Below are 17,694 nucleotides of genomic sequence, written 5' to 3' on the forward strand. Positions count from 1 at the left end.
GTAACTCTGAAGGAAAAAGAAGGGGAATTTTTTTTCTGTTACAGACAGCTGATAAGCAATATAAACAGACAAGACAAAGAGCATTCAAGCAAAACAATAGCACTGAACTGCACATGTGAGAAATAAATCTGTTTTTGCATCTCTAAATGATCCATTGTATGCCATACAAATTGTATTACACCTAAGAAAAAAATATTTTCAAGAACAGTCAAAACATGTGTGCAAGTTATTACAAGTCTTTTTGTTTGAAAGCTTTATTGCTTCGAACAGGCATAAAAAGAGAAGAAAGACATCACTCATGTCATTTTTAAAAATGGCTTGGAAAATACAGACATAAAATCACCTCAAAAACTACTCTGTGTACAGACTTACCTGTGCTGTTTAGAAAGTTTTAAGGTTCATGTGGACCCTATGGCTAAAATGGCCGTATTTTCACCTAAAAATTTACTCTGAGTACAGACAAACCTGCGCATCTGTAAAACATTTAAGGCATAGCATGCCCTAGATAAATGAATTTAAGTATGTTTTATGTTTTAGAAAAATAAAACTTACCAGGATTTTGCCGTGCACTTTTTTTCATTCCTCCAGAAGGTGCCAAAATAAACTAAGTTGGGAAACAGGTTTGAGAACTTCCCCACAGGTAAAAATTAAAGTGAGCATTTTTAATTGACATGGACATTAGATGGACAATAGATACCTGACAATAATTGGTTATTTAAACTGTGTACCTGAGTGGACCATTTCAAGGTAAACTCAACTGTTTGTTAATTTAATCATCTTCTGCAGAGACGAAAAAAAGTGTACGGCAAAATCCAGTTAAGTTATGAATTTTCTAAATCATCTAATGCATTTGAATTCTATTTATCTAGGGCATGCTATGCCTTAAAACATTTCCAGATGTACAGGTGTGCCTGTACTCAGAGAAAATTTTGAGGTGAAAATACGGCCATTTTAACCATAGGGTCCACATGAACCTTAATGCCTATAGCATCCACTAGATATATAAAAGTTAAATGCATTTTGCGTTTAAGATAAAATCTTTCTTGGTTTTTGATGGGCATTTTTTTCCATTCTGCAGAAGGTGTAAAAATAAACAAACACCTGAATTACTTTGATACTGTCCACTCACTGACTCAGATAAACTCTTTAACTCACCTTTAGTTGTAAAGATGGGTCCTACTCAAAAGCGCTCGGTTGAAGAAAAAGCGCCCAGGGAAAAGAAAAAGCACCCGGGGAAGAAAAAATAGCGCCTGGAGAAAAGAAAAGGCGCCGGGGAAAAAAATGAAAAATATTTGTTTGGCATGAGACAACGTTGTGACGATGAAATAAGTTATGAAAATTGTTTTTTTTTTTTTATTTTAGACAAGTTATTTGCAAATTCAAATTCAGATAATAGACATTTGTAATAAAGCACAAAAACAAGTATGAATGTTTCATTTTAACAATAATATATGAATACTATTAAAATGAAAAATGTAAATACAACTTTAATATCACAGATAAATAAAAATTAATGAAAATTAATAGAGTTACACATAATAAAGCAGTACTATACATGTACCGTAGTTAACGGTGCATTACGTTTACGGGCATTACCACTACATTTGCGTGCATTTTTTTGACAGTTAAACTCAGGTAAAATACAAGTAATAATACTTATTTATTTATAATTTGTTCAATTATTTACCCTGCTCACCAACGATAAGGTGGAAGTGGGATTTTGAGCAGCATAAGTCCGTTTTCTTTTGCACAAGCACTAAATCCTAGAAATCTATACAGATAAAATTGTTAAAATGCTAAAACATAGCTAATCTTAAAAAAGGTAAAGGTATTGATAAATTCATTACTTTACATGTTGTTACATGACGAAACTCCATGTTTGTGCCTTGGTGTAACTTTAAAAAATAACTTAAATTATTTACTATTTTTAAAAACGATCACTATTCATTGAAACACTTTTTATTCTGAAACATTCGCAATGAAGTTACATTTTTGGGGAAGACGGCTTCAAGCCGTCAATCCCCAATGGGGTTGACCAGAGTGACATTCACTCACATCATTCATTTTGTTTTTATAGTGTGGAAAACCCCCCAACAAATCTTACTGAGAATGATGAGATGGGGAGACACAAATGAATAAATTGACTTTAAGGTTTATGTACCCTTCTGTAGCCATTTTTGTACGAATTTTGCAAACCTCAATTGTATCAAAACTACAGATATAATAAATAATAGAGATAGGCCATTTAGTACATGTTCCAAGGGGAAACTTGATGCAAAGCATTATTTTTTACTGTTTCATTGCATTAGATAGAAAAAAAAGGACTTTGTGGCAAATAAATCAAGATTTTTATAGAAAATCCACAGCCTTTAATACAGAGATTTTTGTTATAAAATTTGAAACATAAATTACTCACTTGATTTTCTATGATGTGCTAGTGTTTATTTTTTACAAAAAGTTCTAAATAACCTGTAAATTCCAAAACACCTCGTGCTGAGTCACTAAAGTCGAGCGCACCCTAAAAGGTGTACTTGATTTTGGTCATATTCATACTTGTCTTAACCAATAACTACATTTATAAACTTGTTTTAAGGAAATCAATGCTAGCACTGCATGCAATAATCCTTTATCTATCAGTCATCAAATTGCCAAATATGAGAGTACAAGGATAAAGGCTGTGGATTTTCTATAAAAATCTTGATTTATTTGCCACAAAGTCCTCTTTTTCTATTAAATGCAATGGAACAATAAAAAATAATGCTTTGCATCAAGTTTCCCCTTGGAATATGTACAAAATGGCCTATCTCTATTATTCATAATATCTATAGTTTTGATACAATTGAAGTTTGAAAAGTTCGTACAAAAATGGCTACAGAAGGGTACATAAACCTTAAACACTTTTTTACACATTTCCCTTCTGTTTCTCTCGAAATTATCGTATATTGAGCTCTCCTTTACACTATTAATGTTTCTTTTACAATCCAGAAAAATCAGTATGACAAGATATTTTTAATATATCCAACCTACATTATATTTTATAGTGACGTCAATGTTGGAATGCCACACTACGCATAAGCAGGGATATCCTTCACTGGTTATTTCAATCATTCTCAAAGATTGTGCACTTATTAAATTAATAGTATTTGTTAAATTTAAACATAATTATGTTTGCTGTAGATGATTCAAATATCAACATGCAAAAGGCCCAACTTTAATTTGTAGGTCAACAACTTTCAAAGTAAACAGGGAGTCCGAGGGACTACATGAGATTGGGGAGATAAACGATCTTTTCCATTTTTTTCTGTAAAACTCTGTTTTGAGAATCTTCCTCCAATTCAGGAGCACCTCAATTTATGAGCTAATTATCCTCTAAAATAAACACTTAAAATGTGACATTTATTATATGATAAGTAGTCTTCCATTAAAACTAAATTTTGTGTACAAACATAATCATTGTAATAGTTACAAAAACAATTACAAATGTTGCATGTTGTAGTTTAAACCTATTTATTCATGAAATTTTACAAATATTTCAAAATGTAGGATTTGGAAACAAGCTTCACACAGTTTACATCAATCATATTGTTATTTTTATTAGTACCTGTATCCCTGTGATGAGAGATGTAACTGGGAACTTTATCAATGGAAATTTAAAACTGAATAGATTTTTCAGTCCTAACTTTCTTAAGAAAAAAAATTAAAATCTTAAGAGTACTGTCACAAAAAATGGAAAATGGCCCTAGCCTTCAGTTCAGTCATACACTATTAAGATTTCAAAAATAATTGTAGTTGTTGTTAAATGACAGAATTCAACTAGTTGAATTTTAGATAATTAGCTATCAACTTTAATTAAATGTTTATATTTAGACGATGCAGATCTCTTCCATTGGTCTGAATTGAATCCTAAACTAAAGAAACAAAATTACATTAAACAACAATTGATTCCAATAGTTTCAACCTTCCACATGTTCTAGCTGTTCTTTTTTTCATTCTTTATATGAAGACTATCAAAAGATCCCCCCCCCCCAAAAAAAAAATGAAATAGAAACAAGGGGCCTGGCCGTCTTTCCCCTCAGGGCTATTCAGCTCTTTGATTTACATGTATGTCTTAAGCTATACTACAGAGTTTATAATGATCACTTTAAAATTTGTTTTACAATTTTATATGAACAAATTATAATTTGAATTAAGGAATATTTTCAAAATTAATAATTGATAGTCATGTTTATTATGAAAATAAAAAAATATATATACTATTAGTCAATTGTAATTTAATTTAAATTTTTACCTGAATTTACCTGTAAACGTAAAACATTTTAATCCCCAAATGCACGCAAACGTAGTGCGCCCGTAGTTAAAGGGATAAAGAGCAGGGGTTTTGTTTTAATTTAAAACTAAGCATTAAAACCCTGATATGCATAGCCATAGAAACAGTTTTAGTTTTATAAAAAGATACAATAAATCTGTATCAGTATCTGCATAAAAAGGTGTTCACCACATGCATGCCTGCCAATGCGAAAATATTACACCTCAGGCACTGATTATTTTTAAATAACAAAATATACGTTTTGATCGTGAGCCATATCGTTCATGATTCTTCTATATACTCTTTTTATCGGACCACAGATGAATTATCATGTTGTGATTGGTTAACCGTCACATGGTGACCCCTTATGAGACCGTATGGGGTTAGTAAGTTTCATATGGGGTTCATGACGCGTTAATGGCGACGTCATCTATTAATGTTGTTGTGTTTCATTGTTTATTTTTCAACAAAACACTGCAGAAAAAGTCCAAAAGTAAATTCGTTATACAGTTAATTACTGACCCTCTACGGATCCATAGAGGGTGAATAAAATTCATAGGGGACTCGGCCTCCAGCCTCACCCCCTATGGATTTTACTAACCCTCTATGGATCCGTATGGGGTCAGTAGCGAACCATATTAACTTAAAATTTATATATATTTACTTACTTATATACAATTTTGAAATCAAATTGTAAAAGTGCAACAACACTTTAAATGTAGCATCGTACATATATCCGCATTTATATTAAGGACTGTGACAAAACAAGCAATGATTATTTTTTTTTGAGGAAAAAAAATATTGTTTTAAAATATTATTATATGATAATTTTCTACTCCGGGCACTAATTTTCCTTTTCCGGGCACTTTTTCTTTTCCCCGGGTGCTTTTTCTTTCCTGGGCGCTCTCAGGCGCTCCCAGGCGCTTTTTAGTAGGACCGGTAGAGATACCTCTTATCCATGTCAATTAAGGACAATCAAAACAATACAAACCGGTTTTTTTTACCTGAGGGAGCATCTCATAGTTGTACCACAACTGAGTTAATTTTTACACCTTTTGCATGAAGGAAAAAAATGCGCATCAAAATTCAAAAGAGATTTTATCTTTCTGAAACACAAAATGCATTTAACTTTATTATATCTAGTGGATGCCAAGCATTAAAACTTTTCCAACTTCACAGGTAAGTCTGTTATATGAGTAATTTTTGGCATGTAAATACAGCCGTATTTTTCGTTTGTTATGATGAACCTTAAAAACAAGTACTGTTACCTTGACTCCCTGAAAAAAATGAGTTCAATCCCCCTGATTAAAGACCTACTAACTAGTCCTGCCAATAAAATGCCCCACTGAAAATAACTTTGACACAGTAAGATACGTCACTAAGACTTCACTCTTCCTATTCCTAGATTACTCTGTTTAGCCAGACAAGCTGGGGCCGTGGGACCAGCTTGTCTGGCATAACAGTTGTTGGACATCAGAGTAATCTCTGACAACACTCTTCCTAACCTGCAAAAACTGACCAATATAAAAATAAGGAAATGTCGCATGATTGCCAATGAGACAGCTATCCAATAAAGTTCAGATGAAGTGAATGTTAGCTATTATTGGCAAATATATGGCCTTCAACAATGAGAAAAACCCATGCCATATAGTCAGCTTTAAAAAAGTCCAGATGTGAAAAAGTGAAACAAGTAAATTCAGAAAACTAACGTCATAATTTATAACAAAACAATTTACAAATTATTTTTTTTATGACAGATATGAACCAAAGACAACCACTGAACTTGGAAAAGGCACTTAAAAAATATAGCAGTGGTAAATATGTTTGTGATAAAGAAAACAGCACTTGATTTATAGTCTTAAGAAATAATATTAATTTATTTGATTTTTGTGTCATATACATGTATCCAACCATTTAATTTTGCTTATATATGAGCCTGAGAAGACACATTGCATAAAAGGTATACACATGCTCATAAAAATTCTAACATATCCAAACTCTTATAACTTATAACTTGTGTGTGACATAAAACAAAAGTGTATAAACCTAATGATATCATGAAGAAAACAAAAAAAAAAGATTTTCAGATCAAATTTATATTTTGTTTGATTAAAGTTTGAAACTCCAAGAAATGTTGTTGCAGAGTAAATGTATATAAAACCTACATTTGATTTTTTTTCAGAAATGGACACACAAAAGATGTGAGAGAGTTTATCCCTGGTGATATGTTTAAAGAAAGATCTTGTGTATGAAAATATGGAGATGAACAGTCAAGACAATTCTAACTACTCAGATACAGGTCAAAGTTCACCATATTCCAAGTTTTCTGAATCTAGTAAATTGATAGATAGTAATAAAACTCTAAGGGTTTCTTTGGTTAAACTGAAACTTGACAACCTTCCTCTGAGAGTAAAATCCTCCACTTTTGTCACAGAAAGAAAACAAAACAATCCAAGCACAACTGTTAGCCAAGAGTCTAAAGATCCTTGTTCAAAGATCAGAAGAAAGCCTAATTCATGTAACAGAACATTTAAATATAAGGCTGCAGAAAAGCAGAGAAAAGCAAAAGTTGATAATAAAACAGAAAATTGTCAGGATTCCAACTTGGAAATCAATGAAAAAAGAAAGTTAAATGTTCAGCACACAGTATGTCAAGCTGAGCATTCTTATAATGACACAGAAAACTCCATAGCCATAGAAAACACTACAAATGAGGCTCTTACAAAAGGAAGACCTGCAGATGAAACTGATAAAGCTGACAGTAAGGAAGAAAACACTACACATGAAACTAATATAACTGACATTGCCAAAGAAAACACTGTACATGAAACTTATAAAGCTTATATTGCCAAAGAAAACACTACAACTGAATCTAAGTCAACTGACATTGCCAAAGAAAACACTACACATGAAACTAATATAACTGACATTGCCAAAGAAAACACTGTACATGAAACTTATAAAGCTTATATTGCCAAAGAAAACACTACAACTGAATCTAAGTCAACTGACATTGCCAAAGAAAACACTACACATGAAACTTATAAAACTTACATTGCCAAAGAAAACACTACAACTGAATCTAAGTCAACTGACATTGCCAAAGAAAACACTACACATGAAACTTATAAAACTTACATTGCCAAAGAAAACACTACAACTGAATCTAAGTCAACTGATATTGCCAAAGAAAACACTACAACTGAATCTAAGTCAACTGACATTGCCAAAGAAAACACTACAACTGAATCTAAGTCAACTGACGTTGCTAAAGAAAACACTACAACTGAATCTAAGTCAACTGACGTTGCTAAAGAAAACACTACAACTGAATCTAAGTCAACTGATATTGCCAAAGAAAACACTACAACTGAATCTAAGTCAACTGATATTGCAAAAGAAAACACTACACATGAAACTAATCAAGCTGAAAGTGCAAAAGAAAACACAACACACGAAACCAATATAACTGACAGTGTCGAAGAAAACACAACACATGAAACTAAACCAGCTGACATTGCCAAAAAAAACACTACACATAAACCAAATGCATCTATTATTGCCATAGAAAACACTACACTTGAAGCTTATACAACCTGCATTGCCAAAGAAAACACAACACATCAAACTAAACCAGCTTACATTACCAAAGAAAACACTGCACATGAAACTAATACAACTGAAAATGCCAAAGAAAACACTTCACTAGAAACTAATAAAGCTTTCATTGCCAAAGAAAACACTACACATAAAACTAATTCAGCTGCCAGCACCATAGAAAACACTAAACATAAAACTAGTGAAGCTTACATAGCAATAGAAATCACTAAACATAAAACTAGTGAAGCTTTCATAGCAATAGAAAACACTAAATATGATATTTATTCAAAAGACAGTGCCAAAGAAAACACTACACACAAAATGTGTACTGATGACATTGCAAATGAAAATACTACACATGAAACTAAACTAGCTTTCAGTGTCAAAGAAAACATTTTACATGAAATTAATAAAGCTGACTGTGGCATGGAAAACACTACAGAAGAAACTAATAAAGCTGACTGTGGCATGGAAAACACTACAGAAGAAACTAATAAAGCTGACTGTGGCATGGAAAACACTACAGAAGAAACTAATAAAGCTGACTGTGGCATGGAAAACACTACAGAAGAAACTAATAAAGCTGACTGTGGCATGGAAAACACTAAAGATGAAATTAATAAAGCTGACTGTGGCATGGAAAACACTACAGAAGAAACTAATAAAGCTGACTGTGGCATGGAAAACACTACAGAAGAAACTAATAAAGCTGACTGTGGCATAGAAAACACTAAAGATGAAATTTATAAAGCTGACTGTGGCATGGAAAACACTAAAGATGAAATAAATAAAGTAGACAATACCCATGAAAACACTTTACATGAAACTTATGTAACTGACAATGCCCATGAAAACACTTCACATGAAACTTATGTAACTGACAATGCAAAAGAAAGCACTTTGCATGAAACTTATTCAGCTCACAGTATCAAAGAAAACACTACAAGTGAAACTTACAAAGCTAACAACATCAATAAAAACACTACATATGAAACTTACACAGCTAACAACATCAATAAAAACACTACATATGAAACTAATTCAGCTGACAAAGCCAAAGAAAATACTATAAATGAAACTTATACAGCTAACAGTGCCATAGAAAACACTACACTTGAAAATAATACAGCTACCAGTGCCATAGAGAATTGTAACACCGAATTGAAATTAGGCAATAATATAAATGGGTTAAAAAAAAGGAAAATGAGAAAATCCAGGTGGGATATGGTAACACCTCTATTCAATGAAGTGGATGTAAACAAAGAATTGAATGTTGTCAACAGTGATGTAGGAACCAGGGGAAACCCAGATAATAGTTTACTTCAGTACACTAGACACAATGACATAGAAAGACCGGATAACTTCTCTGACAATATCCAAAAGCCAAAGAAAATGAGGATATCAAGATGGGATACAGTTATGCCTCCTGAGCCTTATGAGAATTGCATTGAACTAAATGTAGCGCTGAGCTCAAACAAATTTTCACACCAATCATCTCAAAATGGCAAAATCAGGAAGTCCAGGTGGGACACGGTTGAAACAACATCTGGTCTGAACATAGACAAAAATAATGATAGAACAGCAAGCTTTGACTTATCTGAGCCAAACATGGACAGCAATAAAGATAGAACATCCAGCAATGATGACACACAGCAACAGCTAAAAACAGCTGACAGACAATCAAACACTAAAACCAGTTCAATTGATTCTAAAACAACTAGCCATAATGGAAACCAGCAAAAATCAAGTTCAGAGAATGTTACAGCTTTATCTGATTTTTACAGAAGCCTTTTTGATAGAGATGGAAACATTAGAAATAATAAGACATTACACGAAGTTGAAAAGAAAAGAAAGCAGCAGTCCCTTGAAAGTTCACATGTACCTGATAAGATTTCCAATCACAAAGAAAGAAAGTTGGACACTCATCACAAGAAAAGTAAATTGAACACTCAAAATAGTTCACATCATACTGGTAAAAGTAAAAACCATAACCACAAAAAGGATGCTACTCGTCAGAATATTAATGATGTAAAAGTGAACATCAAAAAAGAAAAAAGATTTTCATCAAACCAGGGCAAGATTAATGGCACACACAGAGATAAGTCTAACATTAAAGTAAGTCACAGAATGAGTGGGACTATTATTCCAATGAAGTGTAATATCTGTTCCAAAATAATTAAAAATATTGATAAGTTGAAAATGCATATAGCTGAACATATTGGACAGAACCTGAAAACATGTGAATCTGCTAAGAAATCAGTTACACCTGAAAAAACAAAGGAACCAACTAAGACTAAGGTCATATTTAAATGTGAGATTTGTGAGAAACAGTTTAAAAAACGTGGAAATGTGATGATGACATCCAAAAAAACATCGAAAAGTGGTCTAAAATATAAATGTTTGTCGTGTCACAATTCTGGGAAAAAACGTAACGATGGTTCATCAGAGCTATCTGTTAACGTCAAGAAAACATTATCAATTGGTAAAGAAAAAATTGTGATAAACAACAAAGGACCAAAAGTATTTAAAGAAAATATAGCCATTAAAGGATATCAGGTGGAAGATCTAATACCTAGCCATTCAGATAAAATCGTCAGTTTTAAAAATTCAACAAAACCGGTCAAAGACCATGAAGAAGATCTTTCTGGAACAAATCTTCCCTGTGAAACTGTGCCTTTCGAAGTAAATGGACCAGAACTTCCCTATAGAACAACACTTGTCCAAGATCAAAAACAACAAGTCTTGCACACTTGCGAACTATGTGGAAAAACCTTTAAATTGAAATCGAAACTAAATTTGCATGAAAAAGTTCACACTGGAGAACTAGAATTTTTTTGTAAGATTTGTGGAAAATATTTTCATTTTTATGAGGAATTGGTAGTTCATGAAGTAGTTCATTCCGATATATATCCTTTTGAATGTGGAGTGTGTGGTAAAAAGTTTAAAACTCCAGAAAGTGTTTCTCGCCATGTATGGACACACACTGCACGCCGGCCTTTTAAATGCTCATATTGTGATAAATCATTTGCTACATTTACTAATAGAAGAAACCATGAGATGATTCACACAGGAGATCAACCTCACAAATGTAATATATGTGACAAGTCATTCAGACAAAGATCTGGGTTTGTTCGTCATACCAGGTGGCATAAAAATGAATATCAATACAAATGTGATCAGTGTGAACGCGGCTTCTTTTCCATAAGTGAACTTGAAATTCATATAACACGAACGCATCATCCTGAGAGAAAAAAATTTACATGTGAAACTTGTGGAAAAAAATTCACCCATAATAAAGAGTTAGAGATTCATTCAGTAACACATACTAAAATAAAAGCATTCAAATGTTCATTGTGTGATAAGAAGTATGCTGGTGCTTATAAATTAAAACTTCATATGGAGGTTATTCATAGAGGAATAAAAAAATTCACTTGTGATGTCTGTGGAAAAAAGTTTGGTAGAAAATGTGAAATGGACGACCATTATAGATCTCATACAAAAGAAAAACCGTATACATGTAGCCTTTGTGGACAGACCTTCTCTAGATTATACAGTTGGAAATACCATATGGAAATTCATGATGACAAAGTGCACACATGTGATTTATGTGGTAAAGAGTTTCAGACAAGTAGGAATTTGTATCATCATAAAAGAATGCATAAGAAAAAAAATTTACCAAAAGAATATAAGTATTCTTGTTCAATTTGCAACAAAAGATTTATAAGTTTACAAGGTAAAAAGTCACATATTATGATTCACACCGGAGCTAGGCCGTATGCTTGTAATCTTTGTGATAATCGTTATACAAACAGCAAAAGTTTAAAGGATCACAAAATCTCTACACATACTAATCTAAGACCAAATAAATGTGATATATGTGGGAAAACTTTTGTAAGGAAACAAACATTACAGACGCATAAGAAGGTACATATAGGAGCAAAACCATTTGAATGTAAACAGTGTGGCATAAAATACACTGAAAGAGGTAGTTTAAGGCGGCATAATAAAAAGCCATGTAAAAAACTTAAACAAAAAAGATCAAATGAGAACAAAAATTCTGATGCCCTTAAAGTAAATATATCTACCAATCAAGGACAAGTTTCTGCAGATATCAGAGAAACACCAATAGTTCTAACAGAGACTTCAAATAATTTGACTGAGACACAAAAAGAAGTCGCTGAGATACCAGAAAATATCAATGAGACCCAAAAGGATAGTAATGCCAACGAGACACAAAAAGATATAAGTGAGACAACAGAAAATATCACCGAGAAACCAAATGATATGAGTGAGACACAAATGGATATATGTGAGACTTAAAAAAATATATCAAGGACACAAAAGGATATATATGTGAGACACAAAATGATATGAATGAGACACAAATGAAAATATGAGAGACATAAAAAAATATTTATAAGAGACAAAAGGATATATATATATGTTAAATGTAAAGAATATTAGAAGGAGACGCAAAAGGATATATGTGAGACACAAGAGGAGATATATATATATGTGAAACGTAAAAGGATATTAGAAGGAGACAGAAACGGATATATATGGGAGACATAAATGGATATATATGGGAGACATAAAAGGATATACGTTGTAATACGTGTCAGACACAAAAGGTTATGTTTGAGACATAAAAGGATGTATGTGAGACACAAAGGGATATTAGTGAGACACAAAAGGTTTTGAGTAAGACAAACAAATGTATGCGAGACATAAAATGATGTATGTGAGACACAAAGGAATATTAGTGAGACGCAAAAGGTTTTGAGTAAGACAAACAAATGTATGTGAGACACAAAGGGATATTAGCGAGACACAAAAGGTTTTGAGTAAGACAAACAAATGTATGCGAGACATAAAATGATTTATGTGAGACACAAAGGGATATTAGGGAGACACAAGGGATTTTGAGTAAGTCAAACAGATGTATGTGAGACATAAAATGAAGAATGTGAGACACAAAGGGATATTAGCTATATATAGTGAGACACAAAGGATTTTGAGTAAGACAAACGGATGTATGTGAGAAATAAAATGATGTATGTGAGACACAAAGGATTTTGAGTAAGACAAACGGAGGTATGTGAGACATAAAATGATGTATGTGAGACACAAAGGATTTTGAGTAAGATAAACGGATGTTTGTGAGACACAAAGGGATATTAGTGAGGCGCAAAAGGTTTTGTGGAAGACAAAAGGATGTATGTGAGACATAAAATGATGCATGTGAGACACAAAAGGATAGTTGTGAGACTGATCTTGACAGTATTTCTGAGACATGACTAAATATTAGTAAAACAACAATAAAATGTGTTTGACACTAACTGATATAAGTCTGATTCCACTTACCTTGATGGGGTTTGTGTTGCTCTGTTATTATTTTTTTATGTGATTTTATGTACTTGATTGTCTTTTCATTGTGATTCTTCTTTCACAATTGTATTTGTCCATTTATTTCAACTTATGAAAATGATTTATTAACTATGACAAAATGTATGAAGGGAGGTTATGTTTTGTTGGTTTTTTTTAAATTAGGAAACAACCATTAATTTTAAAGGGGGGAGGGGATTATGTTTTTTTCCACAAAAAAATCTGAACCCCAATTTGCTAAAAAAAGATACTGTGGTCAATCAGATTTTTTCCTAGAAGTTATGTCCCTTTGAAATTTAGATTTTAAATAAACTGTTGCAACAGTTGTCATTGCAACTTCTCTTATTAAAACCACACTTATAACAGAATTTCTTTGTAGATTATAGGGACATACTAAGTTGATGTAGATTATAAGGACATACTAAATTGATGTAGATTATAAGGACATACTAAGTTAATGTAGATTATGGAAATTATGATTCATTATTTTTTCTAGGATTTATGCCCCTTTGAAGTTTCAAACTAATTATTCAACAGTTTGTCAGGGCAACTCCTCTGAACACAACAGAATTTCATTCAATTTTTTTGATTATTGACAGAAAATTTATTGTTTATTTAAGAGTTGTGCCTCTTTGGACTTATATTTAAACATACTACTGCAACAGTTTGTTATTGCAAAATCTCTGAAACAACACTTTAGTATTTCATGAAACTTCATAGTTAATGAGAACATAATGTGAAGATGTGCAGAATCACATGATTTGTTTTTTATTGACTTGTGTAAGAGTTATGAGTCTGTGACACTTAAGTATCTGGTGAGACAATATGGGGTATGCAAATCTGCACAGAAATATTCTTTAATATTCATATGTCATGTATGTAGAATGAGCAGGACAAAAATTTGAGAATATATTTAGCATCAACACCTCTGATATTTTCCAGAAATTAAAGTTATAACATGTATAATGTAATTTTTGATTTCAAAATATTTATTAAGTACAAGAGTTAATAGGATATTTACAGTTTATTCAAACCATTCTCTTTGACATAATACAGTATAAGACAATATAATACAAAGTAAGATATCCAGAATAATTGTTTTTCATAGAAGATGAAGTTGTACATGCTGTTTTACTCTCTGTTTGTGCTGTCCTATCATTCTGTTCCTCCAGGTCATATTCACCACAGAAACCATTCAGAATAGGTTGGGCAGGGATTCCACGTCTAAAACACGAAATTTAAATCATTTGAAAGTATACAATATTGCAATGAGATTGATTTGTTAATTATAAGATAATTTTTTTTGGTTAAGATTTGTTAGTTTCTTTAAGTTGATACATTTACAATGTATCATGTATAATCTCCACCAACATTTTTTATTTCGGTTTTCCATAAAAACAAATATACCTGCATTTTGCAAACAAAAAAAGGATTACGAAAGTGTTTTGTTTCTTTAAGTTCTACTGAAATACAAAATGTAGCTGAAGCTTGCATCTTTCTGGGTTTTTTTTAATATATGTGTACAGATGCAAATTGTATAATTAATTCCATTGTTCTAAATAAAAATCTCGCCTTACAGTAACTTCAGTTATGTGACAATTGTTTTTGTTTTTGTTTCCTGAATATTTTTTCTTGTATATTTGAAAAATGAGTTATGGTAGTGTCTTTTCATTACACTATATGTTAACATTTCAGGTATTAAAAAAAATTCTGCAGGACATCAGGTATTATGTATTTCTTTTTTAATATGAATTTTCAAGCTGTCTTATATGTTCAATTATAATTTATTTTAGTTTGTATTTAAATTTGTCTCATGATTATTATTTTTGATTATTTCCTAAATACTATTTAGTTTAAGAAATAAATATTTATATATTTAGCATGTTTACTTTTTTTGGTTCCATTATATTAATTTACAACTTTAACATTGATCAAATTAAATTGCTTTTTCTGTTGATTTTTGCCCCAATTTCGTAGAGATTTATTCCCATTGAAAAATATTATTTGGTATTCCCCTAGAATAGACTACAAAATTTTAGCCAAATATATAATAGTTCTCAACAGAAAGGGATGTCAAACTATTAATGACTTTGAAACCGGACTCAATGTGTTGGTCTAGCAAAAAGAAGAGTTTTTATTCATATCACATCAACCAGTTCCCTCTCTGAAAAAAAATTACTTAATTTGCCACTTGAAATTAAATAGCCATCTATTATTGTCATCATCATTTTGAGGTGGCTTTCAGAAAAAACGTAAATAGTGAAATTGATCAGCAAAATGATATCATCAAATAGGTCAACTCAGTATACCGATTTTTGTGTTTTTTTCTTAATCTATAGTAGGCAGAAAGTATCTGTAAATTGGAAAACAAGATCGCTGTATTAGTCAATATAAAACAGAAGATGTGGTATGATTGCAATGAGACAACTGTCCACAAGAGACCAAAAGACCAAAAATGACACAGACATTAACAGCATGTTTTAGCCAAAATCATCAGTCAACTCCTTGAATTAAGACACTCCATTTTTAAATGTATGATACTTCTCACCTAGTTTGTTTGTACATGAGCAACACAAAGGGTGTCGCATTTGGAACATGGTCTGCTTACCCATCCAGAGAACCTGAGATTACAAATAGTTTTAGGTGGGTTTCTTGTGTCTTATAATTAGTCTTTAGTTTTCTATGTTATATTTTCTGTTGTTTGTCATTTTTGGTATTTTACATTTTCGGTAATTACATTCTCAGCTTGTAATTGACTTATGAGTTTGAATATTCGTTTTTTCATCCTTAATCTCTCCTACTCGTACAGAGAGCATCTTTGCTAGCCAAGGGTTACAATCCACTCCCGGAGAGAGCGGGAGTGGATCGTAACCCTTGGCTAGCGAAGATGACAGAGAGAAACTAAAATGCAGAAAGATCAAATCTACAAAAAAGTCGAAATGACTAAAATTATCAGTAAACTCTTTATAAAGGAGTTCTTGCCCATGACAACATTTGACCGATTTAAAGGTTAGTAGCTAATAAATTGAAATTGTATACTATAACAGATAGACTGAACTTTGACTTAAAACAGCAAAAAATGACTGTTTACAGTAAAACGTCAACATATTATGTCACAGGAAACAAAAAATCTACAAATAAGATGATGTATGACTGATATATTTTCAATTGTGTACTTTACAACAGAATTTGTCCCTGAATAACAATTTAAAATATATTTTAGCTAACGGAGAGCTATTGCCATCACTTCTTTTTGGTGTCTTTCAAAGTCTTCAACTTCTGACTAATGGTCCTTAAATTACGAAAATTCCAGTTTTAGCCATTCATCGCAAGAAATATGAAAAATGATAAAAATGATGTTAGCTGTTTTAAAATTTATCTAAGCAGTACGGGAGTATACAAAACAGAAAAAAAACCATACAAGTTCTTCATTGATTTATTATTAAGAGTTGTCGACTAGCAAACCATTTGTTAACTTGCCTTCCTAAAAAAATATATCTCGAAAACTTTATCATAGAAATAGAAACTATATATAGCAAAAAATATTAGCTATATAAAACCTGCAAAAATGTTCAAGACAAAATAAAAAAAAAACTCTAATAGATGGTTAAAAATTGTGCTTTGGTAAAATAATAAGCAATACAAGAACTACGAAAATAATATAGACTCTTAGAAGCTTCTTCTTCTGTCCTTATTATCTTGAAAAGTCTAAAGGAAGAACTGGAACTCGATCTAGCAAAAAGATCAGGAAGACAAGTTGTTAATAAACCCATTTTCCAACACACATATGGAGCATGCCTTGTATCAATCTTATGCAAAAATGACAGGCGAGTGATATACCATGCGGCTTGAAACTTCAAGTTTATTTTAAACACATTCAAACTCTTGACATTTCTTACTTTTAAGTTGGTGGGTAATGAACAGATATCATCTTTGGTTGGTGTTATGTTTATTTTTCTTTACCAAATTAAATGAAATTGAATGGAAATCATAATTATATGGATACAATGCAAAAATGATTATAGTAATATAATATAAGCTCGATTCTTACTTCAACATCCTACATCTGTGTTCATCCAATCTGAACGCGGCTGATTCTACATCCTGGATTACATCATTAGAACTCCAAAGTCTCTCACCTGCTGCTGAAGCTCTTGGCCTAGTAAACATTAAAAATAATGAAATTAAATGCAAAGATCATGTATATTATACATGAAAATATCATGTGTAAAAATTTCCTGACTTATTCTCACTATTGATCACTTTTGTACACATTTTTTTAGATCAGCTAACTTTAGAGAGAAAAAAGTCGAAGGGAGCTCATTTCAGATGATATATATAATCGATGGTATACAAGTCAACAAATGTAAATATGGGAAGGTGTGTACAACATTCAACACTGC

General features: G+C 31.8%; 1 protein-coding gene and 1 pseudogene across 2 annotated transcripts; one reads left to right on the forward strand and one right to left on the reverse strand.

The window, feature by feature from the left end:
• LOC139511257 (uncharacterized) lies at positions 1 to 15,170 on the forward strand. 2 transcript variants are annotated; one of them, XM_071297861.1, is made up of 5 exons: positions 1 to 115; positions 6,064 to 6,120; positions 6,489 to 12,682; positions 12,744 to 12,939; positions 13,001 to 15,170. In XM_071297861.1, exon 3 carries the CDS (start codon positions 6,563 to 6,565, stop codon positions 12,224 to 12,226), a length of 5,664 nt encoding a protein of 1,887 aa, XP_071153962.1. In that variant the 5' UTR covers positions 1 to 115; positions 6,064 to 6,120; positions 6,489 to 6,562; the 3' UTR covers positions 12,227 to 12,682; positions 12,744 to 12,939; positions 13,001 to 15,170. The 2 variants fall into 2 exon arrangements, with proteins under 2 accessions (XP_071153962.1, XP_071153961.1); XM_071297860.1 differs by having other exon boundaries at positions 12,744 to 15,170.
• LOC139510409 (beta-hexosaminidase subunit beta-like) overlaps positions 14,301 to 17,694 on the reverse strand; it is a 13,711-nt pseudogene continuing 10,317 nt past the window's right edge.

The sequence above is a fragment of the Mytilus edulis genome, chromosome 2 (assembly GCF_963676685.1).
Source record: "Mytilus edulis chromosome 2, xbMytEdul2.2, whole genome shotgun sequence".
Lineage (NCBI taxonomy): Eukaryota > Metazoa > Mollusca > Bivalvia > Mytilida > Mytilidae > Mytilus > Mytilus edulis.

Coding starts and splice junctions, on each gene's coding strand:
- LOC139511257 (XM_071297860.1), top strand. CDS start 6,563: ATGGAGATGAACAGTCAAGACAATTCTAACTACTCAGATACAGGTCAA.